The 25,872-nt window shown below is 39.8% G+C and overlaps 2 protein-coding genes across 2 annotated transcripts; both read right to left on the bottom strand.

The window, feature by feature from the left end:
• Positions 1–3,462: 3,462 nt before the first annotated feature.
• On the bottom strand, positions 3,463–6,446 carry LOC135485101 (galactosylgalactosylxylosylprotein 3-beta-glucuronosyltransferase 3-like). The gene is made up of 6 exons (XM_064766841.1): positions 6,268–6,446; positions 5,738–5,807; positions 5,003–5,396; positions 4,534–4,620; positions 4,184–4,387; positions 3,463–3,839 (listed from the first exon to the last, which is right to left on the bottom strand). Exons 1-6 carry the CDS (start codon positions 6,350–6,352, stop codon positions 3,729–3,731), a joined length of 951 nt encoding a protein of 316 aa, XP_064622911.1. The 5' UTR covers positions 6,353–6,446; the 3' UTR covers positions 3,463–3,728.
• Positions 6,447–8,357: 1,911 nt separating this feature from the next.
• LOC135484248 (transient receptor potential cation channel subfamily M member-like 2) lies at positions 8,358–23,375 on the bottom strand. Its single transcript, XM_064765555.1, has 26 exons — positions 23,202–23,375; positions 22,108–22,415; positions 21,254–21,330; positions 20,419–20,590; positions 19,854–20,034; positions 19,344–19,513; positions 18,729–18,945; positions 17,901–18,066; positions 17,423–17,573; positions 17,084–17,159; positions 16,840–16,946; positions 16,400–16,534; positions 16,097–16,156; positions 15,643–15,784; positions 14,743–14,853; positions 14,172–14,271; positions 13,688–13,913; positions 13,276–13,554; positions 12,724–12,867; positions 12,187–12,441; positions 11,593–11,767; positions 11,204–11,369; positions 10,504–10,691; positions 10,027–10,159; positions 9,649–9,729; positions 8,358–9,252 (listed from the first exon to the last, which is right to left on the bottom strand). The coding sequence occupies exons 1-26, from the start codon at positions 23,209–23,211 to the stop codon at positions 9,063–9,065; spliced, it is 4,020 nt and encodes a 1,339-aa protein (XP_064621625.1). The 5' UTR covers positions 23,212–23,375; the 3' UTR covers positions 8,358–9,062.
• Positions 23,376–25,872: the final 2,497 nt, after the last annotated feature.

Here is a 25,872-nt window from a genome sequence, read left to right as displayed (position 1 = left end):
GTGATCTGTGACACGAGTATTCGATGAGTAGGTTCATCTTTCACCACTTAGCCTACTAGTTACATGTCACACCAACACATCCTTCGATCGGCCACATGATATCGAAATTCAAAGCAACATGTATAACAAATCATTTACATCGAACTGACAACGCAAAACAGTTCATCCGATCGATGCATCCACTTTAGACTGTAAAACCTTACTCCCTTCTGAAGATCACATTAACAATTAAACGTTGGGTGGATGGTCGCACCTCCGATGATCTCAACATGACAGACTGTATTGAAACATTGATCTGATCGATGCGATGCGTCGTGCCGCCATTATCGAGATAGTCACCAAGATATCATGCAGCATCTATATATGCTGGTGCTGACCAGAAGTACACTGAGGAATATTGCTACTAACCGATAACATAGTAGTTCGTCACGCAACCTGAATTCAGTTAAGAAATCACACTCAATCATTGACACCGGCATGTAAAGGTTGTGAGCGTTTAAAGTTATATCAAGGATTCAGGTCCCGACATTGAGTCTTAATTTTCAGTTATTTTTAACAAACTCTGCTGAACGCTTTATCTGATCATGTTTTCTATGAATAGACTACATTTCGTTTTTAATATTTTTTGTAAAAAACTGCGTATCATACGTATTGCCACCTATGTCCCAGCTCGCACGCAATCAACGCCTTTTTTCCATCGCCATTAATCGAACAAATCAATGTGCTCCATTGAGCGAAGTGGACCAATGTCGGGATCACTGACGTCTCAACTGAAGTGCTGATATAATGACATGCTAATGATGGCAATCAACAGCCAGAATCAACAGCAGTGGCGAAAGTGTGCACACCGGCAAAGTGATAGATAATTGAGTTTGTCCCGAAGAGGGACAAACGTAACATAATCTCACATAGTGGATTTATACATCAGGGAAGCGATGCATTACCGGTCATAAACCACTGCTCAGGCAGGTAAAGGAACTGAGAAATTTAACTGAATTCGAGTTCTGAACTGAAATAAAGTTGAGAGTAGACATTTACGGTGGGTTTGTGTCGGTATACAAAATAGCTATTTGGATAAAGCGAGATTATGCATTTATGACAGTAGAGGAGTGGTAAACGCCTAAAACAGTATGTTGGATGCTAAACCTCAATATGGATTACACTCCGACCACTCCGCCCAAGGAATGGATATCAGTTCCACCCGGATTATATCCTCATCTCAGCACCGCTTCCATCTACGTCGCGGTTGCGTGGACAGCTATCCTGCTGGTTGCAGGAACGATAGGTAACATTCTCTCCTTTTTAGTAATGCGACGACCCGCCATGAAAAAGACAGTGACTGGCGTGTACCTTAGCTATCTTTCGATTGTGGACTTGCTCGTGTTGTACCTTTGCTGTATCCCTGGCACAGTAAGTATTTCCTCCGGGAAACACTTCATGAACATATCCCCCTACACTTGCAAAATTTGGTGGTTCTGCCTCATAATGTTGACGAACCTTAGCGCGTGGACATTGGTTGCTGTTTCTATTGAAAGGACGCTGTCTGTCGTGTGCCCCATACAGTCGAACCTAAGATTGACCACGCGTTCAGGTACGATTTTCCTGTGGATAATCTACGTCGTTCTTCTTGCGTTTTACACATTTCAAACTGTGTACCGGTTCCGATTTGAGAATGAAAGTTGTGTAGCCGATCAAGGAGTCATGGCCTGGATGAACACTGTGCTGTTCTCGCTCATCCCTGCGTCAATCATGATCACCAGTACCGCCTTGATATTCTGCAAACTCAGCCTAATGCCAAGATTGAAGCACACATCCCGTAAACGTATATCTAGTGGTATAGTAACAAGTTTGACCTTGAATGTGACTTTTCTCTTACTAACTTCACCCATTGTCATCCTTTACGCCGGGACTGACCAAGTTAAACGAATGATAGAAAAAGATGGAAGGGCATTTCTAGCCGATAGTATTGCTCAAATGCTAGTCTACACTAATAGCGGAATCAACTTCTACCTATATTGTCTCACTGGGACAAAATTCAGGGCGGAATTGAAGTCTATGATTCGGAGGACAAACCATGTGAGTGTGGTAAACAGCATTTCAATGACCGAGAGAAGTATGAGATAAACATTGGAAGTAGCATCTAAATGATAAAAAGAAGCTTCCAATTTGACGTATAGAGTTGATAGCATTTCGGATTTCTGAGACGGACGGCGGTTTCCCCGAAGAAAGTACTTCCATGACTGTGACTGGAAAATTAGGCTGGTTTCCATTACCAAAGGTGTCGTTAAAGACTAGCGATAGAGAGACGCTTGTGTTTGGACAACTCGTGTCCGACTAGTTATATCGTTACCAGGGGAAGATCTGACAGAAGTTCAAAACAATCAACACAAATCAGCCGTCATAATATCAAAACGAACCTCACGACTGACCTCACTTGTCATATCGCCTTTGGAAAAAAAATGTTTTTCTCAATAAGATGTGTTGAGGTTGGGATCATAGCCGATGGAACTTGACAAGTGGGTTAGCCAAATATGATAATACCTCTGTGCTATCATCACCCTCGCATCCTGTCGTTTAAGAGTTGTTTTATGTAATGTGAGGAGAACACAGATCTGGACAACCTGACCAAATCTAAATAAAATCATAACGTTTTGTTGGTTGGTTTGATGGCGAGTGTTGTTATTTGTCTGTTATTCCGTCACCAATGTTGCTGCGAGGCTCCTAAAGGTTCAGGAAATGTTGCAATCCGATGGCTGTAATAAAAACCAGTCTTTCATAATCAACAGCAATCATGGGCATCATGTCAAACGCCGGTCGAATGAGATGTAGGAGACTAGTACATTAATGATTTTCTACCTGTCATCAGAGAAGGATACAATAAATATCGTACGTAAACCGTTTAAAGGGGCACGCCGTTTGTTTAACGTTTAAAAGGGTACTGGTGGTCCAGGAAAATAGATATGCAGATGCACAATGAATGAATACAAAAGAATTGGCTGAGACGCGGTACATATAGACTTTGTATATCCGTCTCTTCAATGACATTGTGGAATCTATATCCAGTACGTACATATTTGCACAATGTGAACCTTTCGAATTCAATTACGAATTTCTTATATTTAACGAATGGTGTAGGCCTTTAAGCATTTTGCTGCACCTCATCAGTCGCACTCATGCCACTTCTGTCCATCACCCTTGCTCTTAACTATGTTTACAAAAGACTTACTAAATATTTAATATGCAGTGTATGGATTTAAAATGTAATCAGAGAATGAGATCAGCATCGAAAGTAAACTCAAACATGAAATTCAGACAGTACAATATTACGTTTCTTCATCATGGCACTATCAGAAAAGCTGCGTATTAAGTATGTCCGTAGGATGTTCTTCCACGATTATCATTTTCAGTTTCCTGGTATGTTATTAGTAAGAAAGGAGAACAATAGCATGTTTTTGTGTTATTTGACATTTATTTATGCACGTTCAATTATGGTACACAATGCGATTACGTTTTTATGTTTTTAAGCCGTAATGGCTTGAAACTAATAAAATCTTAGGTTTTGTCTCAAAACACTCCGCAATGATAATCTGTGGCATAAGAGTTTGAACGGATTTTTTTTTTAATGACGATGATGACAGTTTAATTCGCCGCACCTCTCGACAGAATACTTGAAACGATCAGTATATTGCCCATGTAGTCTATTGTCCATCTGGCTCTAAATGCAATCGTCATACCTCTGGGATTTTCAAAGTGTTGTTATATTTTAGTTTCAACTCTTCCTGCAGCTTTTCCTCATCCTTTAGACTTGGTGACTCAGTTCTTGTATGCCACACTAGTATCTGAAACCAACATATATGAAATAGTGAGAAGAAATTTGCTACCGCTCTTGCTCCGTGCCTCGCACTACATCTATTTCTAGTGACTTATGTATGATGGTTGACACGTCTTCTGAGAAGATATAGTTTCAACGAGAGTAATCTAATAGTACAATTCAGCAAATGTGGACGAGGCGCAGGTCACCGGAAGCGTGAGTAGAAATCATTAGGATGCATCTCAAAATGAACTGATGATTATGGAGCCAGAAGAATATTGAGGACGTATTCCAAAATATCGAGACGCTCAGAAGCTCAACATAACGTTAATAAATTTACAACTGCCTTGCAATCTATTAGTTTAGTCGTACCTTAGTACAATTTGCAGCTCTGGGTTCCAGTTTATCAACGGTGGTGATCTTGGTCAATAAAGATGATTCTTGAAATCCTCCCTCGGCTTCGATATCGAATTTAGCTTCCGGGCTCTCCAACAGCAACTTGACGTTCACAGCAAAGGAGCACATATCCATTGGAAATGGACGATCTCTTCTCCAATGAGCTCGGAAATCGATTACCTCAAAGAAAGAAGAGCATCAGGAAGGAATTTTATTGATAATGGTTATAACTCATGCAGAACCTATATTGAGATTATTTATAGTTTATTTTTTAGCCAGGTACTTATACCGCAAAAACGAAAGTACATGCAGGCCAAGCTTCTTACTTTGCCATCTCTACAGATAGGTCCTCCATACAGAATTTTACCATGAAGGCCTGCTGGCCAGCATGAAACACCATTGGTGTCTCTCATCTGGAAGTAAAGAATGAGGATACGAGCTTAAATTTTCTTTACATGCTGTATTCTAACAAATCGTAGCTTTATAATAAAGGGTATCTTCTTGTGCTTTACCAATATGATACTTTTTCAGGAGTTAACTTAACTGAAGAAAGAGAGGAAAACATCTATAGGCATAGGCGCATATGCAGGAAATGTCCTGTTGTGTTTTCATTCAGTTTTCTGTCGTCAATACGTGTACTTATCATTTGTTCGTGTTTCTCTTACTGTTCCCCTGTAATGCTGCAGTTTCATATTTGATAATAGTGACATCATTCTAGATTATTTTTCTAGAAAATATCTTTATATTTTAAATATCTGGTCCAGAGACACTTTGATGACTGTAAAGGTAAAGTACCTCGTCAAAGAGACGTATATCGTACGTATTGTCATCATCTGCAAAGTAAACAACCCCTCTATCGTCTGCTTGCAGATTCTTCCGGAGCCATTGAATCCCCAGGTTCCTCTGTTCAGTACCACGTGGCGTTTGCCACAAATTTTTTTTTCGCCTGAACTTTCGCGGGGTAGAAATGTGTAGATGCATGTACGAGAGGCCAGAAATCATCAGGAATCTCGAGACCAGCTGCGTCTTCCATTTCGAGTCTTCGACAATAATCCAATGAAGCTTTCTGATATGAAGTAAGGTCTGTGCTAACCGAGTGAGCTCGGCTTTTTGATGTGCCCTTTTATAGGTTGGGGTGATCACGTAAATAGTTGGTATATCTAAATATCCTTTTTCCTCGTCCTTCCATCTGGAATACAAAATTTGTTTCATTCGAGCTACTCGAAAATGATTAGAAGTGGAGGTCTGACCCTCGCCACACCACACACACACCATATGGCATACCCCCCCCCCCCCCCCCACCGCACCACCACCACCACCAAGTCTCATAATACTTTCTCACGGTTTCGCGTGTCTGAGAACGATCTATCGAAAAAAAACCATGGTTACACATAACTATGATAATAACAGATTGTGCCTTTAGTAATTTAGTAAATTATTTCATCTAGGCCTACTTGTTCTTCATCATTTATTCAAAAATTGAACTTTTTGGAAAGCAATGACAAGATAAACACTGAAATATAGATCTACCTGTGATTACGTAATCCCCCAGCAAACATGACCTCCTCTTGGTTCTGCTGCGGATTTTGTTGGTGTATCACTGGAAAAAAAGAAATAAATTTTGCTTTTTGCACGCTGCTTAGCTTATTGGTTGGCCTGTGATAACCGCCGAGGTCGTTGAGCAGAAAGCCAAGGGAAGTCGCAGGCCAGGATGTCAGTGGGGGTGATGATTGTGGATGGATTAAAGTAGTCTTGACCTGGCCGATCTCTGGTTCAGAGTTCACCAGGATATCGCCTAGTTCCAGACACTAGCACCATACCAAAGTGCTTTTTTATAAGATGACAGTCAATACAGTAAGAAACATGCCGTGTTGAAAGTGCTTATTATTAGAACTACTGAGATATCGCCAACTGTTAGTCTTGTGTTTGGTTTGTAATACTGTATTATGGTGGTTCCGAACTACACGGATTCCAGGCGTTCGGGACGGGCCACTCACCGGAGGTACATGTCAAATCCTGGAGATTTCAATTTCGATGGGATGTTTGGAAGGGATACTCACCACTCAGCCAGAAGAGCCAAGGGATAATCCATATCAAATACAGGCCACCACGTGAATATCGGAACAGAAATTTCATTGAAGGCATAGTATAGGTAGGCCTTCACTTGAAGCAAAGGATTGTTATTCTGTGCCGTATTCGGACAGGGATTAAAGATATACAGTTCATAGGGCCTATGCCTGTTACGATATAGGCCAGAAATATATGCTGTGCACAGACACGATCATTTTCATTGGCCGATATCAACGAGAATAGTCACCAGATGGTTTGGGGCATTGTGTCCCACAGAAGAGTTAGCATGCCATCGCACATCCAAACTGTCTGCTATTCTATGCTTGACTGCACCCTACCAAACCATAGTTTGGTTGGTGTACACAGCCCTTACATAAAAGTTTCACTGCGTCCTGTTACCACCTTCCGAGTGTGTGACGGCTGGAGCACATTAAACAAATTCTTCTAAAACAGATGATAACAAATACTCTTGGGATTTACCATAACATTTTCCAATCCCTATATCTATCTAATGAACTGTTCTCAACACCAAGCAGTACATGTATAGATATAATTTCTAGCCGTCTGTTAAATCTCTCTAACCTGCAAGGAGGCATTTACACTACTTCTATACGTTCTGTGTGTAAACTGATAGTGTCGTAGTAGCAAATTGATTTGAAAAGGAGATAAACAAGCACGTTTAAAAGAATAATGACTTTTTATTTTAAAACTGTACAAAAATTTAGCGTGTCAGTATCACAGATATTTGGTTTCTAGTTTGTCCAATTAACTTGATTGTCTGTGCGATATATATGTGTTCTACCGAGAAATAAAAGAATACAAGATATACGATATCTTCTTTCAGTTAATCAAAAACATTCGATACACATACACGTAAATGGAAATGGAAAACTATACCAGTCTATAAGATAACAAAAACACCCGTTTTAAAATACACTAGTTACCTAGTGTCATAACTGAATAAAAACACTCACTTCTAACAAGGGAAATAATAGGGAAATAAAGAGATTTTTGTTATATGAGAATTAATCGCTATCACAGTTAGGAAGCTATTTGCATGAAACAATTTCATTTCCTGCGATAAAGGTTGTACATGTATAATTCTTTTTAACAAATCTGTTGTGTCATTGATAAACAAATTCTATAAATGGCAAGTTGCAGCGAATTCGTGTGCGGAATAACTAATTATGAGTTATTTCTAATCGCCTGAGCCACAAGAACCCAATAAACTCGGACAACGCAGGCCCAGTCACACCCAAACATGCACAACAAAAAGAAAACAAGTTTAAGTGGCCCCATGATTTACGCTATCATACAGCCGTTGTGAACATTACATCACATCTAGCTGACTATTGAAACTAGGTCTGGCTTAATTGGCACATACATGTATATTTTTTTAAGAACAATTTTGTGTCATACATTGTATTAAGGCATGTAATAAGTTGCAACATCAACAGCTGTTATCTTTTCTGTTTCATCTGTCTTGGCCAGTTTCTTGAGTATATCCATCATGGTGGACAACTGGAGCTCCTGGAACATCAACTTCCGATTCACGTGATCGTTGAGGGATTTCAGCTGGTCATTGAGTAATGCAAGTTCATTTTGATGGTCAACACTGAAAAAATGGTACATGTAATCAAGTTATTGAGCTCAATGCGATCATGTTAATTGCAGTGGTTGATATGTGATATAAACGCACAGGGGAACGTATCATGATTGAAAACGTGAGAACTGAAGTTAGTATATACCGATCAAATTAAGAAAAATTCACCATAAGCGGCTGGAGCACATTAAACAAATTCTTCTAAAACAGATGATAACAAATACTCTTGGGATTTACCATAACATTTTCCAATCCCTATATCTATCTAATGAACTGTTCTCAACACCAAGCAGTACATGTATAGATATAATTTCTAGCCGTCTGTTAAATCTCTCTAACCTGCAAGGAGGCATTTACACTACTTCTATACGTTCTGTGTGTAAACTGATAGTGTCGTAGTAGCAAATTGATTTGAAAAGGAGATAAACAAGCACGTTTAAAAGAATAATGACTTTTTATTTTAAAACTGTACAAAAATTTAGCGTGTCAGTATCACAGATATTTGGTTTCTAGTTTGTCCAATTAACTTGATTGTCTGTGCGATATATATGTGTTCTACCGAGAAATAAAAGAATACAAGATATACGATATCTTCTTTCAGTTAATCAAAAACATTCGATACACATACACGTAAATGGAAATGGAAAACTATACCAGTCTATAAGATAACAAAAACACCCGTTTTAAAATACACTAGTTACCTAGTGTCATAACTGAATAAAAACACTCACTTCTAACAAGGGAAATAATAGGGAAATAAAGAGATTTTTGTTATATGAGAATTAATCGCTATCACAGTTAGGAAGCTATTTGCATGAAACAATTTCATTTCCTGCGATAAAGGTTGTACATGTATGATTCTTTTTAACAAATCTGTTGTGTCATTGATAAACAAATTCTATAAATGGCAAGTTGCAGCGAATTCGTGTGCGGAATAACTAATTATGAGTTATTTCTAATCGCCTGAGCCACAAGAACCCAATAAACTCGGACAACGCAGGCCCAGTCACACCCAAACATGCACAACAAAAAGAAAACAAGTTTAAGTGGCCCCATGATTTACGCTATCATACAGCCGTTGTGAACATTACATCACATCTAGCTGACTATTGAAACTAGGTCTGGCTTAATTGGCACATACATGTATATTTTTTTAAGAACAATTTTGTGTCATACATTGTATTAAGGCATGTAATAAGTTGCAACATCGACAGCTGTTATCTTTTCTGTTTCATCTGTCTTGGCCAGTTTCTTGAGTATATCCATCATGGTGGACAACTGGAGCTCCTGGAACATCAACTTCCGATTCACGTGATCGTTGAGGGATTTCAGCTGGTCATTGAGTAATGCAAGTTCATTTTGATGGTCAACACTGAAAAAATGGTACATGTAATCAAGTTATTGAGCTCAATGCGATCATGTTAATTGCAGTGGTTGATATGTGATATAAACGCACAGGGGAACGTATCATGATTGAAAACGTGAGAACTGAAGTTAGTATATACCGATCAAATTAAGAAAAATTCACCATAAGTGCCGAACGTTTAGGGTGATCTGTTCTTGATTTTATTACACTAACTTCTCTCAGATTTTTACTCTGTGCTCCTGAAGCGATACGAGTTGTGACCCCATACCTCATTCATTTATTAAACAGCTATGCTCCCCCCCGTCCCACCTTGGTAGCGTATGGCGCTGTCGCAAGAGAGTAAAATGTAGCCGCTCTCTGGTATCAAGACAATGCTTAAAAGACTCTTGCATCGATACTCACGGTTTATTGGTGTCTTCTTTTAGAGTATCATCAACCATGTGTTCGCGGATTTCTTCTATGTTCCTCTTTACTTCACATACACTGAAATAAAGATGATAAGAATACTACTAACTATTACTAAAAATGACATTGTGGTCATGTATGACATGGAAATTTTTGGAAGACTTAGTTTAATCCGTTTGAATCTGTCTGTAACACAATTGAGGAATGAAGCCTTTACCTGAAAAGTGATTACTTGTTCATGAGACATAAAGTCACTCTAACTCTCATATTTAATTCATAATTACATACATGTATAACTGGTACCCAGTGTATAGCTCATTTAAAAGAATGCGGTTCTTGTAAGACTCGTAGACTCTTCTGCCTTCAATAACTTACGTATCTCCAGTGTCAGTCACTTTGGACTCCAGCTGCTCTGAAGTCCGTTTCTTCTCCGACACGAGGTAACGCTCCATGCAGTACTTCACGAAAGCTGTGATTTTCAAATCTTCGTCAGCGTTGAGAACTTCTCCTGAAAATCAGTTCAATAATCGATCAGGTATCTCCAAGTCCATTATTTTGGTATAAGCTGATCACTGCATAAGACATGATGGTTCTGACCCAAAGTGACGGGAGAAATCTAGGTATGACGAAACAAGTACAGTGCGACATGTAACTTTAAGTACAGTTAGTGTCATTCTAATTTCCTTGGCATGGATAACACGTACATGTACATGTACAGCACAAAGGTAAAGTATAGAGGCTGCCGATTCACATCCATGTCCGATAATTGCGTTTTGCTACTTCATCGATAACAATTATGGAACCACTGGAGATTTCATTAAACCAACTATACGCATATATATGTATACTCACTGAAGTCTGTTGAAGGAGGTGCCGACATATTAAATCTGCTTACAGTGTAACGTATCAGCCTATAAATGACTAAAACGAAACTAAATGGTGGGGCCAACTCGGGTCTGTCGTAGTATTCAAAAATTAAAGCAAATCGGTTAAAGCGCCACACCAGCTCGGCGTTTTCTTGGACCATTTGAAACGTGTAACTGGAAAAAGAAGATGAGATATGAACTGAAGTTTGGCAAGTAATGCGTTAAATCGGAGAAATAAAGCATTTCGTATGTTAGCCCTGGAATTTGAAAATGTTGATTACGTGACTTGTGTATTTTTTCCAACCCGTCTAAACCGAAGGTATGTCGTTATGACCAAAGAATTGGAAGAATAGCTCTAGAGCATTTTAGAGCACCTAGGACATACATGTAAGTGAAATTTTGAAGAGAGAAATGAATTACTGACAAGTGCAGATAGACGGTGTTGCCAGCCATCATAAGAACCATACATCAACAGTCTACGCTTGTCCTTTCAGAATTTGCAGTATCAAAGCAACTGCCTATCCATAGTTCTTATGATCATGTCCTCCACATTTTTATTAAAATTGCACTAAATCTCCTGGAATTTGGCGAACTTAAATCCAAGAAAACGCAAGCTATGGACAGGTTCCATTACACCGCGGAAAACCAGAATATCAGAGTTTTTTATATTATGATGACTTGCTTACCTGAACATGGCAATGAGTAGGTTGAGCAACAAGACATTGGTGAGCAGGATGTAGATGATGAGGAAGATTGGGACCATCCAGTTTGTCTCCGGGCATTGCACGGTGTTGGGGTCAGAGTACCAGATCGACCTGTCATGGGAACACGTCACGCTGTCCGGAGCATTACCTGAAAGTGCACAACTCGTCTTTATGAAGATTTTGATAGAATGGGATGTACGGGTAATTTATAAGCTTACAGTACAACCATTTCCTCACTATCAAACCAAAGGTATCAAAGCTATCAAATTAGAAGGATATCAATTCCTGCAGGTGCTGGAGAATTATTCAGCATTCGAATTTAGATAAGGTTAGGTTCATACGGTGTAACTTCTAAAAATGAGAATTATTACCTTCAGCTAGACCCAAATCTACGTCTGAGAAGATCTGCCAATATGGTGCGTAAAGGACGTTTTTGACCAGAATCCATTCCGCTTTGGCATTTGGGTAGAGCAGGGCTTGAGTGGCCACGCCATAACTAAGGATGAACACGATCACTAGCACTATGAAGAACAGCAAATCCATGATCTAAAATGAAATATCAGTTTGTTACTGGACTGAATACTTCGACAAATTTATGTTTCTACCGCTTGTCATGTCCTATCTTATCGAAAGACTAGACAAGGTCGTGTACAACAGCAACTTTAACCTGGTTCGAATAACATTTGCCTTTAGAACACACGTGTATCTACAAACATACCACAGTCGTTGGTGAGGTGGAAACTTGCAAATACTGAATGTAGGCCCTCCAGTCTGCCACCCGTCCAGGAGAGGAACCAAGTAGTATATAAATGGGCTGAACAGAAAGTACCAGGATCGCATTCTACTGGATAGGTCAAGCTGACGGATACGACGGATAGAGGTGAAGACAACCATCAGGAAGGCTTGGTCATCAGGACTGCCACAAGTGACATCAGTAGCCTGCACTAATGTACCAAACAGCTTACCATTTTCTCTATCATGATAACCTTTGGCCCAATCTTAGGATGCACATAAAACAGTTGGATGAACCTCATATAGAACATAGCTAGGGTCAGGGCATAGCAACCTCTGGCGTGGTGGAACTGGTCAACCATCAAACTGCATCTGAGGACCACACTCAGCAGTAGAAGAATGTACATAATCAGATCGAAACGATTCCAAGTGTTGGAGAACCAGTCCTTTATGTTGTAGGTGGTCGTCCGCGTATCATTTGAAAATACCTGGAAAGGAAATCTTTGTTCAGTATTTGTAGCACGACTGTCATCAACGAAAGAAGTCAAGTAATTTACATATACTATAGTATGAGTATCATATTTTCAAGTTACATGTATGCTACTTGATTATTGTGCCGACCGTCAATAAGAACGAATTGGAAAGTTGGGCAAGGTAAACTTTGTAAATTTATCAAAAGTTGTAGTAGCCTGATTCATAGATGGTCCCTTCTCACATAGATGGTACTTTCTTACTATGGCATTAAAGAAATTAGTTAGCCCAAGTCTTACCTGCCTAGCCTCTTCCAACATAAGGATGATAGCCCAGGCCCACACGATAGCTTCAACGATACTAGGTGAGTTGGCGGTCCCAATAGGGTGCAAGTCTGTCAGCACGTAATAGCTGAACAAGCCCAAGAATACAAGGTAAGCGACCTAAAAAAGGAATTTTGGATAATGAGCGTTAGCTTCCGATTATGAAAGTCTTTTTCGTTGCTAAAGGCACCAATTTTCGTAAAATATCAGATATACGTCAGCGGTAGCGTCTCTTCCTCATTAAAATACTGTACAAAGATCGTCATTATAAAAGAACGCTGTGTAGACCTACGTATTTTACACTGTTCATTAGTATCGCTTGAAGCTCAATAGGTACTGTCTCAGATGTTGTGTCGACAGAAGTCCACAGGAATTGGTGTGAAAGTAACAAAGCTTGGTTCCGAGAGAAGCACCACTAGGACCGAAAGGGAAGCCGTAAGAAGCGTTTAGTATCCTGTTACACTTAAATTTTTCCTTTTCCTGGTGACTTTTTGAAATAAGACGATCAGTGTTAGGTGTTATACTCACAGTGGTGTGGATAAACTTGGTAATAGGGGCGGTATAAAAATACTTGATGGCCTCCCATAAGCTCACGTGATCTGAATCTGGGTCGGAACGCAAATGCATGCTATACACGCTGAGATTATTTCTTTCGTCGATGTGTCCCCTCTTTTCGTTTTTCTCTGTTCCCTTGCTCGGGCCCTTGAAGCCACTGTGTTGCATGTTCCGTAGCTTTGAGATCGCTGCATCCTTCTTGGAGAATTTTATGAGAGGGATGAACAAGGGTATAAATGCCGCAAGGAAGATCTAAAATGTACATAATAGAGAATATCAACTCCAAAGTCGAGCAGTTTAGTAAGACGAAACTAAAAAAGAAAATGAACATGTAGCTATAATATGCGGCAAATTAATTTTTAAAAGATAATGAATAGGAACTCACCAACCAGGACGGCGTGAACAACGCCATGTTGCCTTTCCATATCTTGTTCAGCAGTGTCTGGGGAGCTGAGCACGCCATGAAGTCCATGTGCTCAGCAACAGCCGCAACATTCAATGATGTGGTATTGCCCCAAACGCAGAGCTGGCGGGTCAGGACAAGTTGGGACATCTTGGTGTCCTTGTTGTAGCATTCGGTCGTCACACCAATGGCCCGTTCTTCGAAGTCTCTGCAGACAGATGAGTGCATGGTTGAAGTAACGACATTAAATCGGTTTTTCCGCAGAGAAAACAATTTATTTGAGTTTTGTCCGTCTGTGGCATACTTTTGACGGATGGAACTGGCAGTCTTATCTTCTTATCCCAATAAGGTAACAGACATACAATTCACCCATAGAATGTCCAATTATGAACGGAATTTCATGTATTTATTCTCCAAATTTGTCGAAGGGTACCAATAGGGAAACGTGTTAACAAAAACTTTTTACCTTGCCAATTCATTGAGAGTGTTGTAGTAGTCTATCTCCTCGACGCTTTGCGCTACGCTCATCAAGGACTTGAGGAGGGAACTCCCCACCAGAGCGGTACCTGAAACGGACAAGATGTCGATTTTGGGAAAAGGCTGCTTCCACACTTCCGAATCACATAATATCTTAACAGCACACCTGAGTCATGGTAACATCTATAACTTCATTAATTGACAATTGTTTGACGTTATTCACTGTACGTTGGTCGATAAAATCAGTTTCGAATCGGGAGTCAAGAGACATCTCATGAGCGAATAGTAAACCTGACAAAATACATGGCTGCAACACACGAGAGGTCGAAGACTCGTCCATTAAGGAGCATGGGTAAACTATGGATAAGGTTCAGTCATTTGAAAGCATATCGTGGTCGTTTCATACTTAGATGGCATTGCCTCTAGTTTAAACATATCAAGTTTCAAAGAAACTTATACATGGCATTTCCATTGTCCCGTGCAACCGAAGGAATCACTGTCCCTCGCACATGCATGAGGGGTGAACTCTTTAATAGCTGGTCCAAAGGCATGTTACCTACCGATATGATCTTTGCCTGACCTCCAGAACAGCGATGCCAGTTCTTTTCTGTTTAACATGATTGCCCACAAGAACAGTTCGCGTTCAGGATGCTCAAAGTATTCGCCACAGGCTGAAAGAGAACCAAGAGATATAATCATGGTTTCATAATTGTGTTTTTAAAAATGCAGCCGAATAATTGATAATATGGTGAAACTGTATAATCACTTCACATCTGCCTTCCTCTGCTTTACCTTAAAACTATACCCGCCAATGCCCAGGTGTCTAATTTGTTCTGTCATAGGCCTATTTCTCATTCAGCAATTCACTCTGAACAATTGTGATACCAAAAGGAATGGCAAGCTTTATGGCAATGTACACATCATAATCGTGCATACGAAATACACATGGTGAAAAAAAGGCAACGATCAATAAGCAGTGAGAAAAATAAAGGAATAACACTTAAAGGATCATGGATGAATCAAAATTATGTAGTAAAATCACACATTTTCGTGTTACCCTTTTCATCGAGAATGCCATCGGCAGGGGACATTTCAACTTCATATTTAGCAGCTGTAATTAAGATGGTTATTGCTCAGCTTCAAATCAGGATGATGCTATCCTTTACCCTATTTTACATGGCGCTTGTATACGCTTGTATATACATATGTAGCTGTCCAGCCATGTTCTCTAAAAAAAAATTCATTCTAAGGAGCGATTTCGAGAGGCAGTACAGTCACCTGATCCGCCATACAATTCTAGAACATATTTTGCTGCGCTGCAATAATGATATACGTTCTATCCTGCGATTAGCCTATGGTTGCCCATTAGAAGTTAGTCAAACCACAAGCTCCATAAATGAATATCATATAATTGAGGCTTTGCTGAGGCCGGACAGAGTGAATAGTCGAACTTTACTTACCACCATAGAAATTTGGGCATTGGAATCCAACCAGGTCCGATATGACCTTTCCACATGCTGGTAACAAAATATCAAACTGGTCGGGACTCACGTCGCTACTGTAACATCTACCATGTCCGCATCCATTCTTTTTCAATGACGACTGGAACGAAACAGAATGGAAAGTATCAGAGGCAACCCATTCGATCACAAACAGGCACTGTATTTGAGGTCGAAAGTTATTTTGCAAAAATACCTCATTGAACCCATGAATTGTGGAAGTAAAGCAACAATCTTTCTTTCGCCATATATATCTTTGCTACATATGTAGCCCCACGAGAATTCATAAGACTTATTAATTCTTGGTTATACATGTTATATGAAATCTGCGACTTAAATGCTTAGTTGACAATCCTGGATTTCATGTAAGGGCTTGGTATCATTCAGGGGAATATGTACAAGTAACTGTACTTACCTCTGCTTTCTTGAGGAGCGTCTTCAACACATACGTGCTGCTATTCTTCTCTAGGAGAGACTGGAATATGAAAAATGAAAACATAAAAAAAGAGCGGAGGCCCGCTAGCAGAAAGTCTGGTCCATGTCTGCTGATACGACTTGATACTTGTACATGCAGGTCATGAGGACATAATAGGAAAAGATTTTGAAGTTTAATGCTTCTGACCCGATATCGTGTAAAGGTAAAGGGAGGTTCCTGGCTTTTGCAGCGAATTCATACACAACACCCTTAGTGACATGTTCTCGAGATATCTTTACGCACCCTGTCGTAGAGATCACGTAATCGTTGCACCGTCAAACTCTTCTTCAGCTCCACGCCAACATCGAGAAGTAACTGGACAAAGTCTGCACGATTCTCAACAAGAGCGATGAAGAAATAGTCAGATATCGGAATGTCCTGAAAAAATTAAGAAGGATCACATGAACAGGAGCATTCGTAAGAACAAGTTTCTTTCACGTAGTTCGTTACCGCATCCAATGTCTATATTTACTGGTTTAATGCCTATAGTGACTTCAATCTGTGATAAGTGCCTGAAGTTGGCCTGACTCGGCACAGGACTTGTGTGACTCTACTACTCGCTGGTGAACAGGTCGATGCTGGGGAGGGTTGGCATTATCTAAAAAATCCGAGTTTTACCATTACTCCATGCATTACTCCAATTAGTTACCTTTATTTTTCGTTGTTCTTTAAATATGGCTTACCTTCCACAACTCTCTCTTTTCTGGTGTAAATATCTCGTGCCTTGCAATGTCACACCTGTCCCAGGATAAGGCAAGACTTAACTGAGTGCTGGCATTATGCTTGTTAACTGAAATAGTAGCGGTGAGATTGGTACATGTACAAGATTATTTAGGCAATGGATATGCTCGGCAAATACCCTTTGATGAGATATTATAACGCATGAAAGAAACCAAATAAAGATGAAAACCTCTCCAGATATTGTACCTTTTAGTAGTGCATTCAGAATCGCTTTCTCAATGGCTTCGTCTTGGTCGGCATCTCCCAACTCGTACACGGAAAGCTGAAAGAAGAAAATATCAAATGGCGTCAACAGTAGAGAAATTATCCCAAGCATTAAGCCTTACATAAGAGTATTTTTCTTGGACTTCGTGTATCAGCCCTTACTTGTTTTTTCGGAGTGCTGGTCTCTTTCTGATGTTGCAGGGAGCAACCGAGTTATCCGCTTCAGACTGTCTTCAAATTTCGAACGTGTAGCTGCTTTTTCTACCATGTCTTTGACCATTGACTATGACACGATTTGACCACTGACGTTTTTACACTTACTAATCGTCTATCCTCCAGACAATTCTTCACCCATCCCTTACTTTCGGCTATGTTATCACGTGTCGGTTCTACTTTTGTCAATTCTAGAAATTGCACCACTTTTTCTTCTAAAATCTCTTCAATGCTTTCATTGTAAACAGTCAAATCCTCGCTGGAAGTGAGAAGTGGTAGTGCTCATGAAAATTCAATTGCAGGCAAATGCTAAAGGAAGGTCAACGCGCACATTAACTATTACTGCAAAAATAGAGCTCTATGTATCAGGGTATCCGAACTCTGTACATTGAACAGTGAACAGTGAACTATAAAATTTATTATGAAGCCGGGCATAATGAAACTTCCATTAATCAGGACATATACAGGCAGATATGTAGATTTAGCATATTCATGTATACCATTAGGCCGATTTGACTGACGAATGTACCAATCAATGAACAACCGATGTGAAAAACTGGTACCGTACACAACCGCGTGGACTTACTTTGTTTTCGATCTGGTGATGTTGTAACAATATGCTATTATATCTGCGGATCTACCGGACCCCTGGAACACCACCACAGGTATTTTGTTCCTGATGGCCTCGGCAGTGGACTCGAGTGTGTTGAGGCCACCCTCCAACACCAAGCGGACGATGGGGACATTTATAGCTGGGAGAACAAGTAAGAAAAGTGAAACTATGCGATTGTTCTGACTTAACCTCGACTGAAAGTTTAAGAGGTGATGTTGTTAAACGGGTTATGCTATATGCATAGACACCTAGTGCTTTGGGATAAAATCATTATGTCTCGGATTTTCGATTGAATATTCTTACATACGCCAATGTCAATATTAAACCTTGTACTTTCCATATACTTCGTCTCTTGACTGTTGCGTGATCGAATAAACAAGAAAGAATCATTAATGATTCAATGAAAGGTGCAAGAAAGCCAATTTGCAGCACAATATCATGCATTCATTCTACGATGTATAAACACTTAGGTCCATTGCGGGTACATGCAGCTGATATACTGTCATGACTGTCGTACACATCTCTTTAGCCTGACACGACGCATTACAATACCCAGGGATTAGTACGATAGGCAGAAATTCTTATCAAATTATATTACTCTTTTCATATTCTTGTCAGAAAAAAATTAAGAAATATTTTAATTTATTATATATATAATTCTCCATGATGGATCTTGTATGATAAAGAGTAATAGCGCGAAGATATTTCTCATCAATACAGATACTCCTTGTGAGATGACCATACGAAATATATCGGCATTTTACAAGGACAATAAATAAAGTCATCGCATTATTAACTTACTCTGGTTTTCTCCAACATTCGTCTCCATCTTCGTTGCAACATACTGCTCCAGATTTGCCCGGACATACTTCTCCACACCATAAACCTCATTGGTGCCATTATCAACCATGAGGAAATGGGTATGGTTGGGATCAAGAGGGGCCTTCTTTTTTAGATTGATCTTAGCGTGGGGTACACAGTCCTTGATGTTGTATTCTGCCGGTGACATGCCCTGGCCCTGAGAAATGGAACCTAACATGTTCAACTTGTAAAGTACTTGACAGACCTGTCCCAATATAGTTTTGACCCTCCGACTCATCCATATTATATGCACCAATTCTTAATGGTAACTGTTAAAATTGCAAATTTTCAATAATTTTAGCTCGGATTTAGGCCTACATAATCATTTCCATTGCATGAGAATGAGGCAGAATACAGACCCGACGTACATGTATAACTCATCAATATTCCAGCCTTTTTCAACGCACGCTTTTCAAGATAATGAGATATATAAGGAATACCATCTTAAACCTTGGTCAGTTTAGGTTCTTAGATCGCAACAAGGACAAGGACATCAGGATCCAGGAGTGGCTGAGAGGACCCCTGCAAATGAAGGATTTGATAATTACCACTTACCGGGTTTTTACTAATGAGCGTCTCTTTATTGTCGATATAGCCCCAAGGGCATATCCCAAGGCAGACGATGTTGAGTTCAGCAGTGCTGGTCGTGATGACATGATCCTTCACAGCCTCGCCTACATACTTGACGACACCAGAGTTCATCCCAGTGGTTACGATCCACGCTCCTGTAATAGAAATGCTTTAGATAAGAAGCGAGTTTCGTCAGTGACGAAGTAACATAGCACACACTGAGTCAAATAGAGGTGATCTCTTCCTTCACCTTGATAAAAAGAAGAAAAAATCGACATAGTTGTTCTAAATTGTTAATTTTGTTAAAATTTGTTAAAATCGACATTGTTGTGATTCGGAGACGATGGAAAATGCTTTGAGAGATCCATATTCGTATTGAAAATGAAGAGTCATGACGACCAAGAAGGAACTTCATGAAGGGTTAATTCATAATTTTGGAAATGGTTTGTAACTCTTTACAATAATTATACGTGTACATGAAATAGGCAATTGTACCTGTGCTTGCAGCAGCTTTGATAAGACCGCGTTTGACACTCTCCAGCATCCTCTTCTTGAGCTGGAAGTTCTTGTTCCCTCCAGTGACTGAGATGATGAGGTTGGGCACGGGGAGATGCCAATACTCCGTTAGCAGCTTCCAGATACTTTCATTGTCTGTTTCATGGTCAATACGCACGTACTGGAGGAGAACAGCATATTGTTATGACTGGGTAGTAGCAGACAGAAGACATTTGATGTCGGCTATGGGACATTAAACTGGGGCACCTATAGCACAAGTTATTGCGAGGTAAACATTCGTGTTTTAAGATTTCCACCTTTACTTACAGGAGGCATCAACTGACTATAAGAGTTTGCTCATAGCGATGATGGGCTCGTCCTCTCAGTGTCTTGTAGCCAGCTACCGGCGCAATCTGCCTCTTTCCCAACTTATGTTGCGAGTCCGTATTCAAACGTAGCACCATGATAACTACCTTACTCATAAGCAACTAGCTACAATGCATTCTTCAAAACATCAGGTTGTCTCGGGACCATGCAATAAGTCGTCTACAGTATCACCACTCACCGGCGCAGGAATGGTCAATTCCCGTCCAAAGCCGTAAAAGTCGATCTCTCCATATGTATTGGGTGCTATCGTCTCGGTGTGTGTCTCAGGAGCCCAGCGTTCTCCTTCAATCTCTTTGGCCATCCGTTTGGCTTTGGTCGTATGCGCCGCTTTGTCATATCCACACTTGCATCTGATTGAGAGAAGGGTTTTATGATACATATATATATCAGGGCCGTATTTAGAGGGGGCAGGGGGGGCAGCTGTCCCCCCCTGTGCAATAAATGTTGAAAAAAAAATTTTCAGACAGTAATAAAAAGATAAACTAATCTTAGCCATAGCTTTACCAGCATGATAGCAGCATATGGATAGCAGATATTATCTATGAAAATTAACATTTTCTGTCCAAATGTGGTATTTTCGTAAAATACTTCATAAAAGTGGTCCTTTTTTAGAGTAAAAATACTATTGATTCACACTTCCAAATGCCAGGAAAATGCCATTTCAGACCTTTTATTTTCAAATTTTTCTGGGGGAGGGCCCCCAGACCCCCCCCCCCCGTTCGGATGCGCCTGCGGCGCATGCAGATCGCCTTCGGCGATCTATCCCACTGCCCCCCCCATGGACAAAAAAGTTAAATACGGCCCTGTATATATATATATATATACTGGTAGGCCAATACTCAGACCTTGACCCATGATAGTTGGTCGACCCATGACCTTCAATACCCCAGGAATTAAATGCGCGTGATAAATTAATCTTTTGTCTCTCCGGGACACAATATCATAGGACATTAAAAGCTGTTACACATGGCTATGAGTTTTTTTTAAGAAAGCTGACCTGATGATAAACTTACTTGTTATCCTTGTCCTCGACATATTTTTTACAACGCCGGTGAACGAATGTCTCTGAGATGTACTTGGATGTGGCATTCTGAGGAGAGATATGATGACCATGACGTCTTTTGCGTTTAAATTTCTCAACAGTATCGTTCACGCGGTTAGCACGAATTTTGAGAAGCTCCATTTCGTTTAACCAACTCGCGCCAACAGATTTAGAAGAACACTGAGAAAGTTTTAGGATATACTGTGTAAAGCCATGTTTGCGATAAATGACAAGCATATATCATTGCTTTGGAAAGTAAACAAATATTTCAAATCTCCAAGTGGCGTAACGAGATTAAAATCATTGTATATAGGGTGTTTTCAATAGCATTGCTAGTTTTAAAGTTGAATAGCTTCGGTAAATGAATGATTTTTCCAAAAATGTTTTGCAATGAAACCTACTTGCAAAACTTTTTGGGGAATAAAAATCATTTATATGAATTGAAAGTAATTATTAGAAGTACTTGTCATGACAGAGCAGATTGGTGCGGATTATGTAATCTATTGTCCACTAGTGGCAGCAAGAAGCAACAGTTTTAGACATCAAATCATTTTGAACAAAGGTATTCAACTGTAAAAGTGTGACACTTTTTTCAAAACACCCCGTATAGCGTAAAGGCCACGTTATCTTGCGGTTGTTCGTCTGTCAAGATCCACCATAGTTTCAAAATATCCTTAAAGAGGTATTACAACATTAATGTAACACCAAAGGCCTGAGCGTGTTTTTTCAAGAGTTCACTTCTACATATATATGATTTCGTTGAATTGAGTTGAGGTTTTTCAAACATTGAACAAGGACTAATGAACTCTTATGTAAAACCCTTACCTCCGTTCCTCCGACCATCCGCAACTCTGTGTCAAAGTCATCATTGTCTGGACCACTAAACATGGATTTTCGGCGAGACAAAGTCCTCATCCCCGAAAGAGGTTCAACCGTCACAGCCTGCTCTGGACATTTCACCATCGGTCTTGGCGAGTAACCTTCATTGTCGTACGGCACAAGTGTATCTTCCTTATGCCCTGTGACTGGTCCCAACTTTAAAGTTTCAGTTTGCCTCTCATTAGTTGGAAACGTCTTTGAATGTCGGTGTTTTCTCCGTGTTCCCTTCCGCGGAGACGACTGGGCGTTGATATCTTTAAAAGAGTTATGTGAGGTGTCAGGTTTAGTTGTTCAGAACATGTTTTACCACTGACGTTGAACGTGGCGTGCGTTACAATGTAAATGTATCTCGTTTGTTTATTATTAAGTCCATAAACTAAAAGATGAGTTAATGACAGTGTTAGTGACACGACCTAATTCGAACAACGAGCCCTGTTCATATCAAGAAGTCAAGGAACAACCAATTCTTTATATGTAAGTGAACTTATTCCGTAAGTGAAATTTTGTCCTCAACAGTCCGTGTTGGGATGATAGGAATTTTGAACACTACAGAATTCTGGTTTAGTGATCAGCAGGACGCAGGACGAGAATGTCCAATCATCTTACCCCATCCTTTTCACCAAGGCTCCTCATCTTTAGAATGAGCTGATATAAACTTAAAACCAAGATAATATGACCACAGCAAGTCCAGGTACATCTTTTTGCAAACAGGGCCTACAATACCACTTCTCCTTACGCATGTTTCCGAGGGAGTAAGTATGTATCGAGTGAAATTGTCTGATATTGTCAGTATGGTCCAGGTGGGACTTCAAAGATATTGAAGACGGGTCGTTGCCATCTGGAGCCATGGGTGCCATTACGTTACGCCCGGACTTCTCAATCTCATATCAGAATGCAGTAAGAACTGATTATACTGGCCTATCAACTTTATATAACTCTAATCAACGTCCAAGCTATGAATATAGAGGTCCGCCGGGCTGGATGGTCGCCGATACTTCGTTTGTTGGAACTCACTTAGAAAAAAAAGACGTTTCACTTACCCTCGTCCATGATTTCGATTTTTGATTTCCGCTCTCGTCTACACAATAATATCACTCTATGCTATTTTCGGCAAGTTGTCAGGCTTTGTTACTAAGGCTTATCATTTAAGCGAAGGAATTTAGGGTTTCATTCATTCGAATTATTGTTATGCCTTGAGCAATAACAGTTAGCCAAAATATGTTAGCACACTTTGTGTCGAAGACATGGGGGCTTAGATTGTATGCACACAAAGTATAGTTTCTTTATGTTATAAACTATTATGTGCATGTCATGACCCATGCTGTCGAGGTTGGCATTTTGTTTACGCGTTGCCGGGTAGTCTGGTGGCCATACTTGCGAAACCTAACAATTCCCACACTCGTTTCTCATTCATTTATTATGAGACATTTGTACATATACGTGTACTTACTTCATTACAATACTATGAAATATGAAAGTAGTTGCTCTTATAGCTCTTCATAACAAACCCTTGGTTAACTATAGCATTGGTGACATTGTTCCAATGGTGACAAGTAATATATCAGGCCAATGATATCTCTTATCATAAAATATTCTGTATTGTCGAGCTTCATTGTCCAACAATAACTGCAGCTTTTTTTCTTCATATGGGGCATCTTTTATATGAAGGAGGCGAGTCTCTGGATATGCATACTGCTGATTGCGGCCAAGTTCCTGCCCTCCCATTTCTTTATAGGCCTACACTCTTTACAGTCATATTAAAGTAAGAATTTATATGCCTGGGGATGTATGGCTCTTGCCCTCTTGCATGCCCTTGAGAATCAGTTAATGGACGAAAGATGACTATATTTGACTCGGAAGAATCTGCTGGGAGTCGAATAGAGCCGGCAGTTCATCATCAAGGCAGCGCGACGCCGTAATTAATACTCGTCCAGGACACAACCGCCATCTGATGTTTTTGTGATAAACTAATTTAACACGTCTCTTGGTTTCTGTCGGTCATGATTTTTCTACTTGATGCTTACATTTTAGACTGACAAATAGGTATTGGATGACAGAGGAGCAAGTGTGCCCGACTAAAGTAGGGACAACGCCTCTCATGTATGTCTCATTGTGACCCAAGAAGAAAGGTATCTACACCAGGGCCCGGTTGTTCAAAAGTCTCGTTATCCCTAACGGTTACTTTAAGTATCCTCAAGGACGTTATCTCTTCAGTTAAACCAACTGAAATGTTCACGTCAAGACTTAACATCGCTGTTAAAGCTAACGTGGTTTTGAACAACTCAGCCCTGGAAAACAGCAACATCTCCTTATGACAGGGACACAGCCTCCTAAAAAGTCGTTGTGAATGTTCGTTGATGTACATGTATTTTGTTGAGTTTTTTTAATATATTTTGTGCCCTGGAAAAGTTATGTTTGACGAGCCACATAAATTGAAATTTACAAAGTTGAATGTCTCCTTTTGAAAGTTGTAAACGTCGCCATATACATACATGTAGACATTTTTAACTTTTTAGTAATTGCTTCACCAAAGTTTTCATATTTGCACAAACTTGGAACAAATTCATTCAAGGTAATCTTTGCTAATGAACAATACTTTATTATCAACACATTGTATACAAGATAGATCTATGTATTTGTATATAATTTCATCTCATCATCCACATCAGACATGTATAGGAAATGCATGCACCTACTGGAAAAGAAAACATGGGGAGCTGTTCAAAGGCCAGATAATTTCCACAAGTTACAGAATACTTCAATTTCTACAGTAAGGCAATCACAATATTTCAAGCTGCATTAAATAAAATTGATTTTAAAAACACATTTGTGCAAGTCGTTCACAGCCTTAAACTCCATTAAACATATTCATGGAAAGTTTTTAAAAAGGGTTCTTCAGCTGCCAATGAAGTATTCACCAACTATATGTAGATATAGTTCATTAAGTATGTTGAAAGAAATTGCCGAAGGAGTCAATTTTTCTCATCTGAACCTTGGACTGAATAGGATAAGGTGTGAACCTTAATTTGACTAATGTCACAAAACACAATTATTCAATCAATAAATGAAACGGCCAGGGGCCATTGTGCTCACCGTATACATCTTTTAGTAGGCAGGATCATGCTTAGTTTAGAGGTGAATATGGTGAACACAATCAGGCATGAAGACTTTTTTTAGATGTGTATTGATGTCAAGTAATAAGACAGGGCAGTGATCCAACCAATAATTGTCTATGACATCAACAAGATCAATATCGTGTGATTGCTAAGAGTCCCTGCAATAAAAAATTCATCGAAAAAAAGTCATTAATAAGCGAGATATTGCACGTCCTACTTTTTCAGTTTTGACCCCCTGGTGGCCAAATCAAGAATCAGATCAGGCCAAAATTCGGTGTCAGAGATTATCTGATGTAGGGGGTTACATGTACCAACTTTCAAGTTCATAGCTTTAGCAGTTAAGAAACGTGCCATAGTTACACTCGAACGGTCAATTTACGCCATTTGACCTCTGTGACCTAGAAAAGGAGGTCAAATCCAAAAATCATAGGAAATGTGATGTATCCTTGCTAGGAGTCCCTGCCATAAAATTTTATCGAAAACAATTCACTCAAATAGGCAAGATATTGCACTTCTTCCTTTTTCCGTTATGGCCCCCTGGTGGCCGAATAAAGAATCAGATCAGGCCAAAATTCGACATCAGACGTTATCTGAT

The sequence above is a fragment of the Lineus longissimus genome, chromosome 3 (genome assembly GCF_910592395.1).
Source record: "Lineus longissimus chromosome 3, tnLinLong1.2, whole genome shotgun sequence".
In the NCBI taxonomy this organism is placed as follows: domain Eukaryota; kingdom Metazoa; phylum Nemertea; class Pilidiophora; order Heteronemertea; family Lineidae; genus Lineus; species Lineus longissimus.
Note: the sequence above shows the minus strand (reverse complement) of the source record. Positions and strands in the feature narration are given on the sequence as shown.

Excerpts from the sequence above, each read along its gene's own strand:
- LOC135485101 (XM_064766841.1), bottom strand. The coding sequence starts at position 6,352 with ATGCCTTCAATGAAATTTCTGTTCCGATATTCACGTGGTGGCCTGTAT. Across the intron at positions 5,397-5,737 it reads GGGGGATTACGTAATCACAG|ATGGAAGGACGAGGAAAAAG; the intron begins GTAGATCTATAT and ends TTTGTATTCCAG. Across the intron at positions 4,388-4,533 it reads CTATCTGTAGAGATGGCAAA|GTAATCGATTTCCGAGCTCA; the intron begins GTAAGAAGCTTG and ends TCTTTCTTTGAG.
- LOC135484248 (XM_064765555.1), bottom strand. Across the intron at positions 16,535-16,839 it reads AAAAGAGAGAGTTGTGGAAG|GACATTCCGATATCTGACTA; the intron begins GTAAGCCATATT and ends TAATTTTTTCAG. Across the intron at positions 15,785-16,096 it reads CGCTCCTCAAGAAAGCAGAG|TCGTCATTGAAAAAGAATGG; the intron begins GTAAGTACAGTT and ends GTTTCGTTCCAG.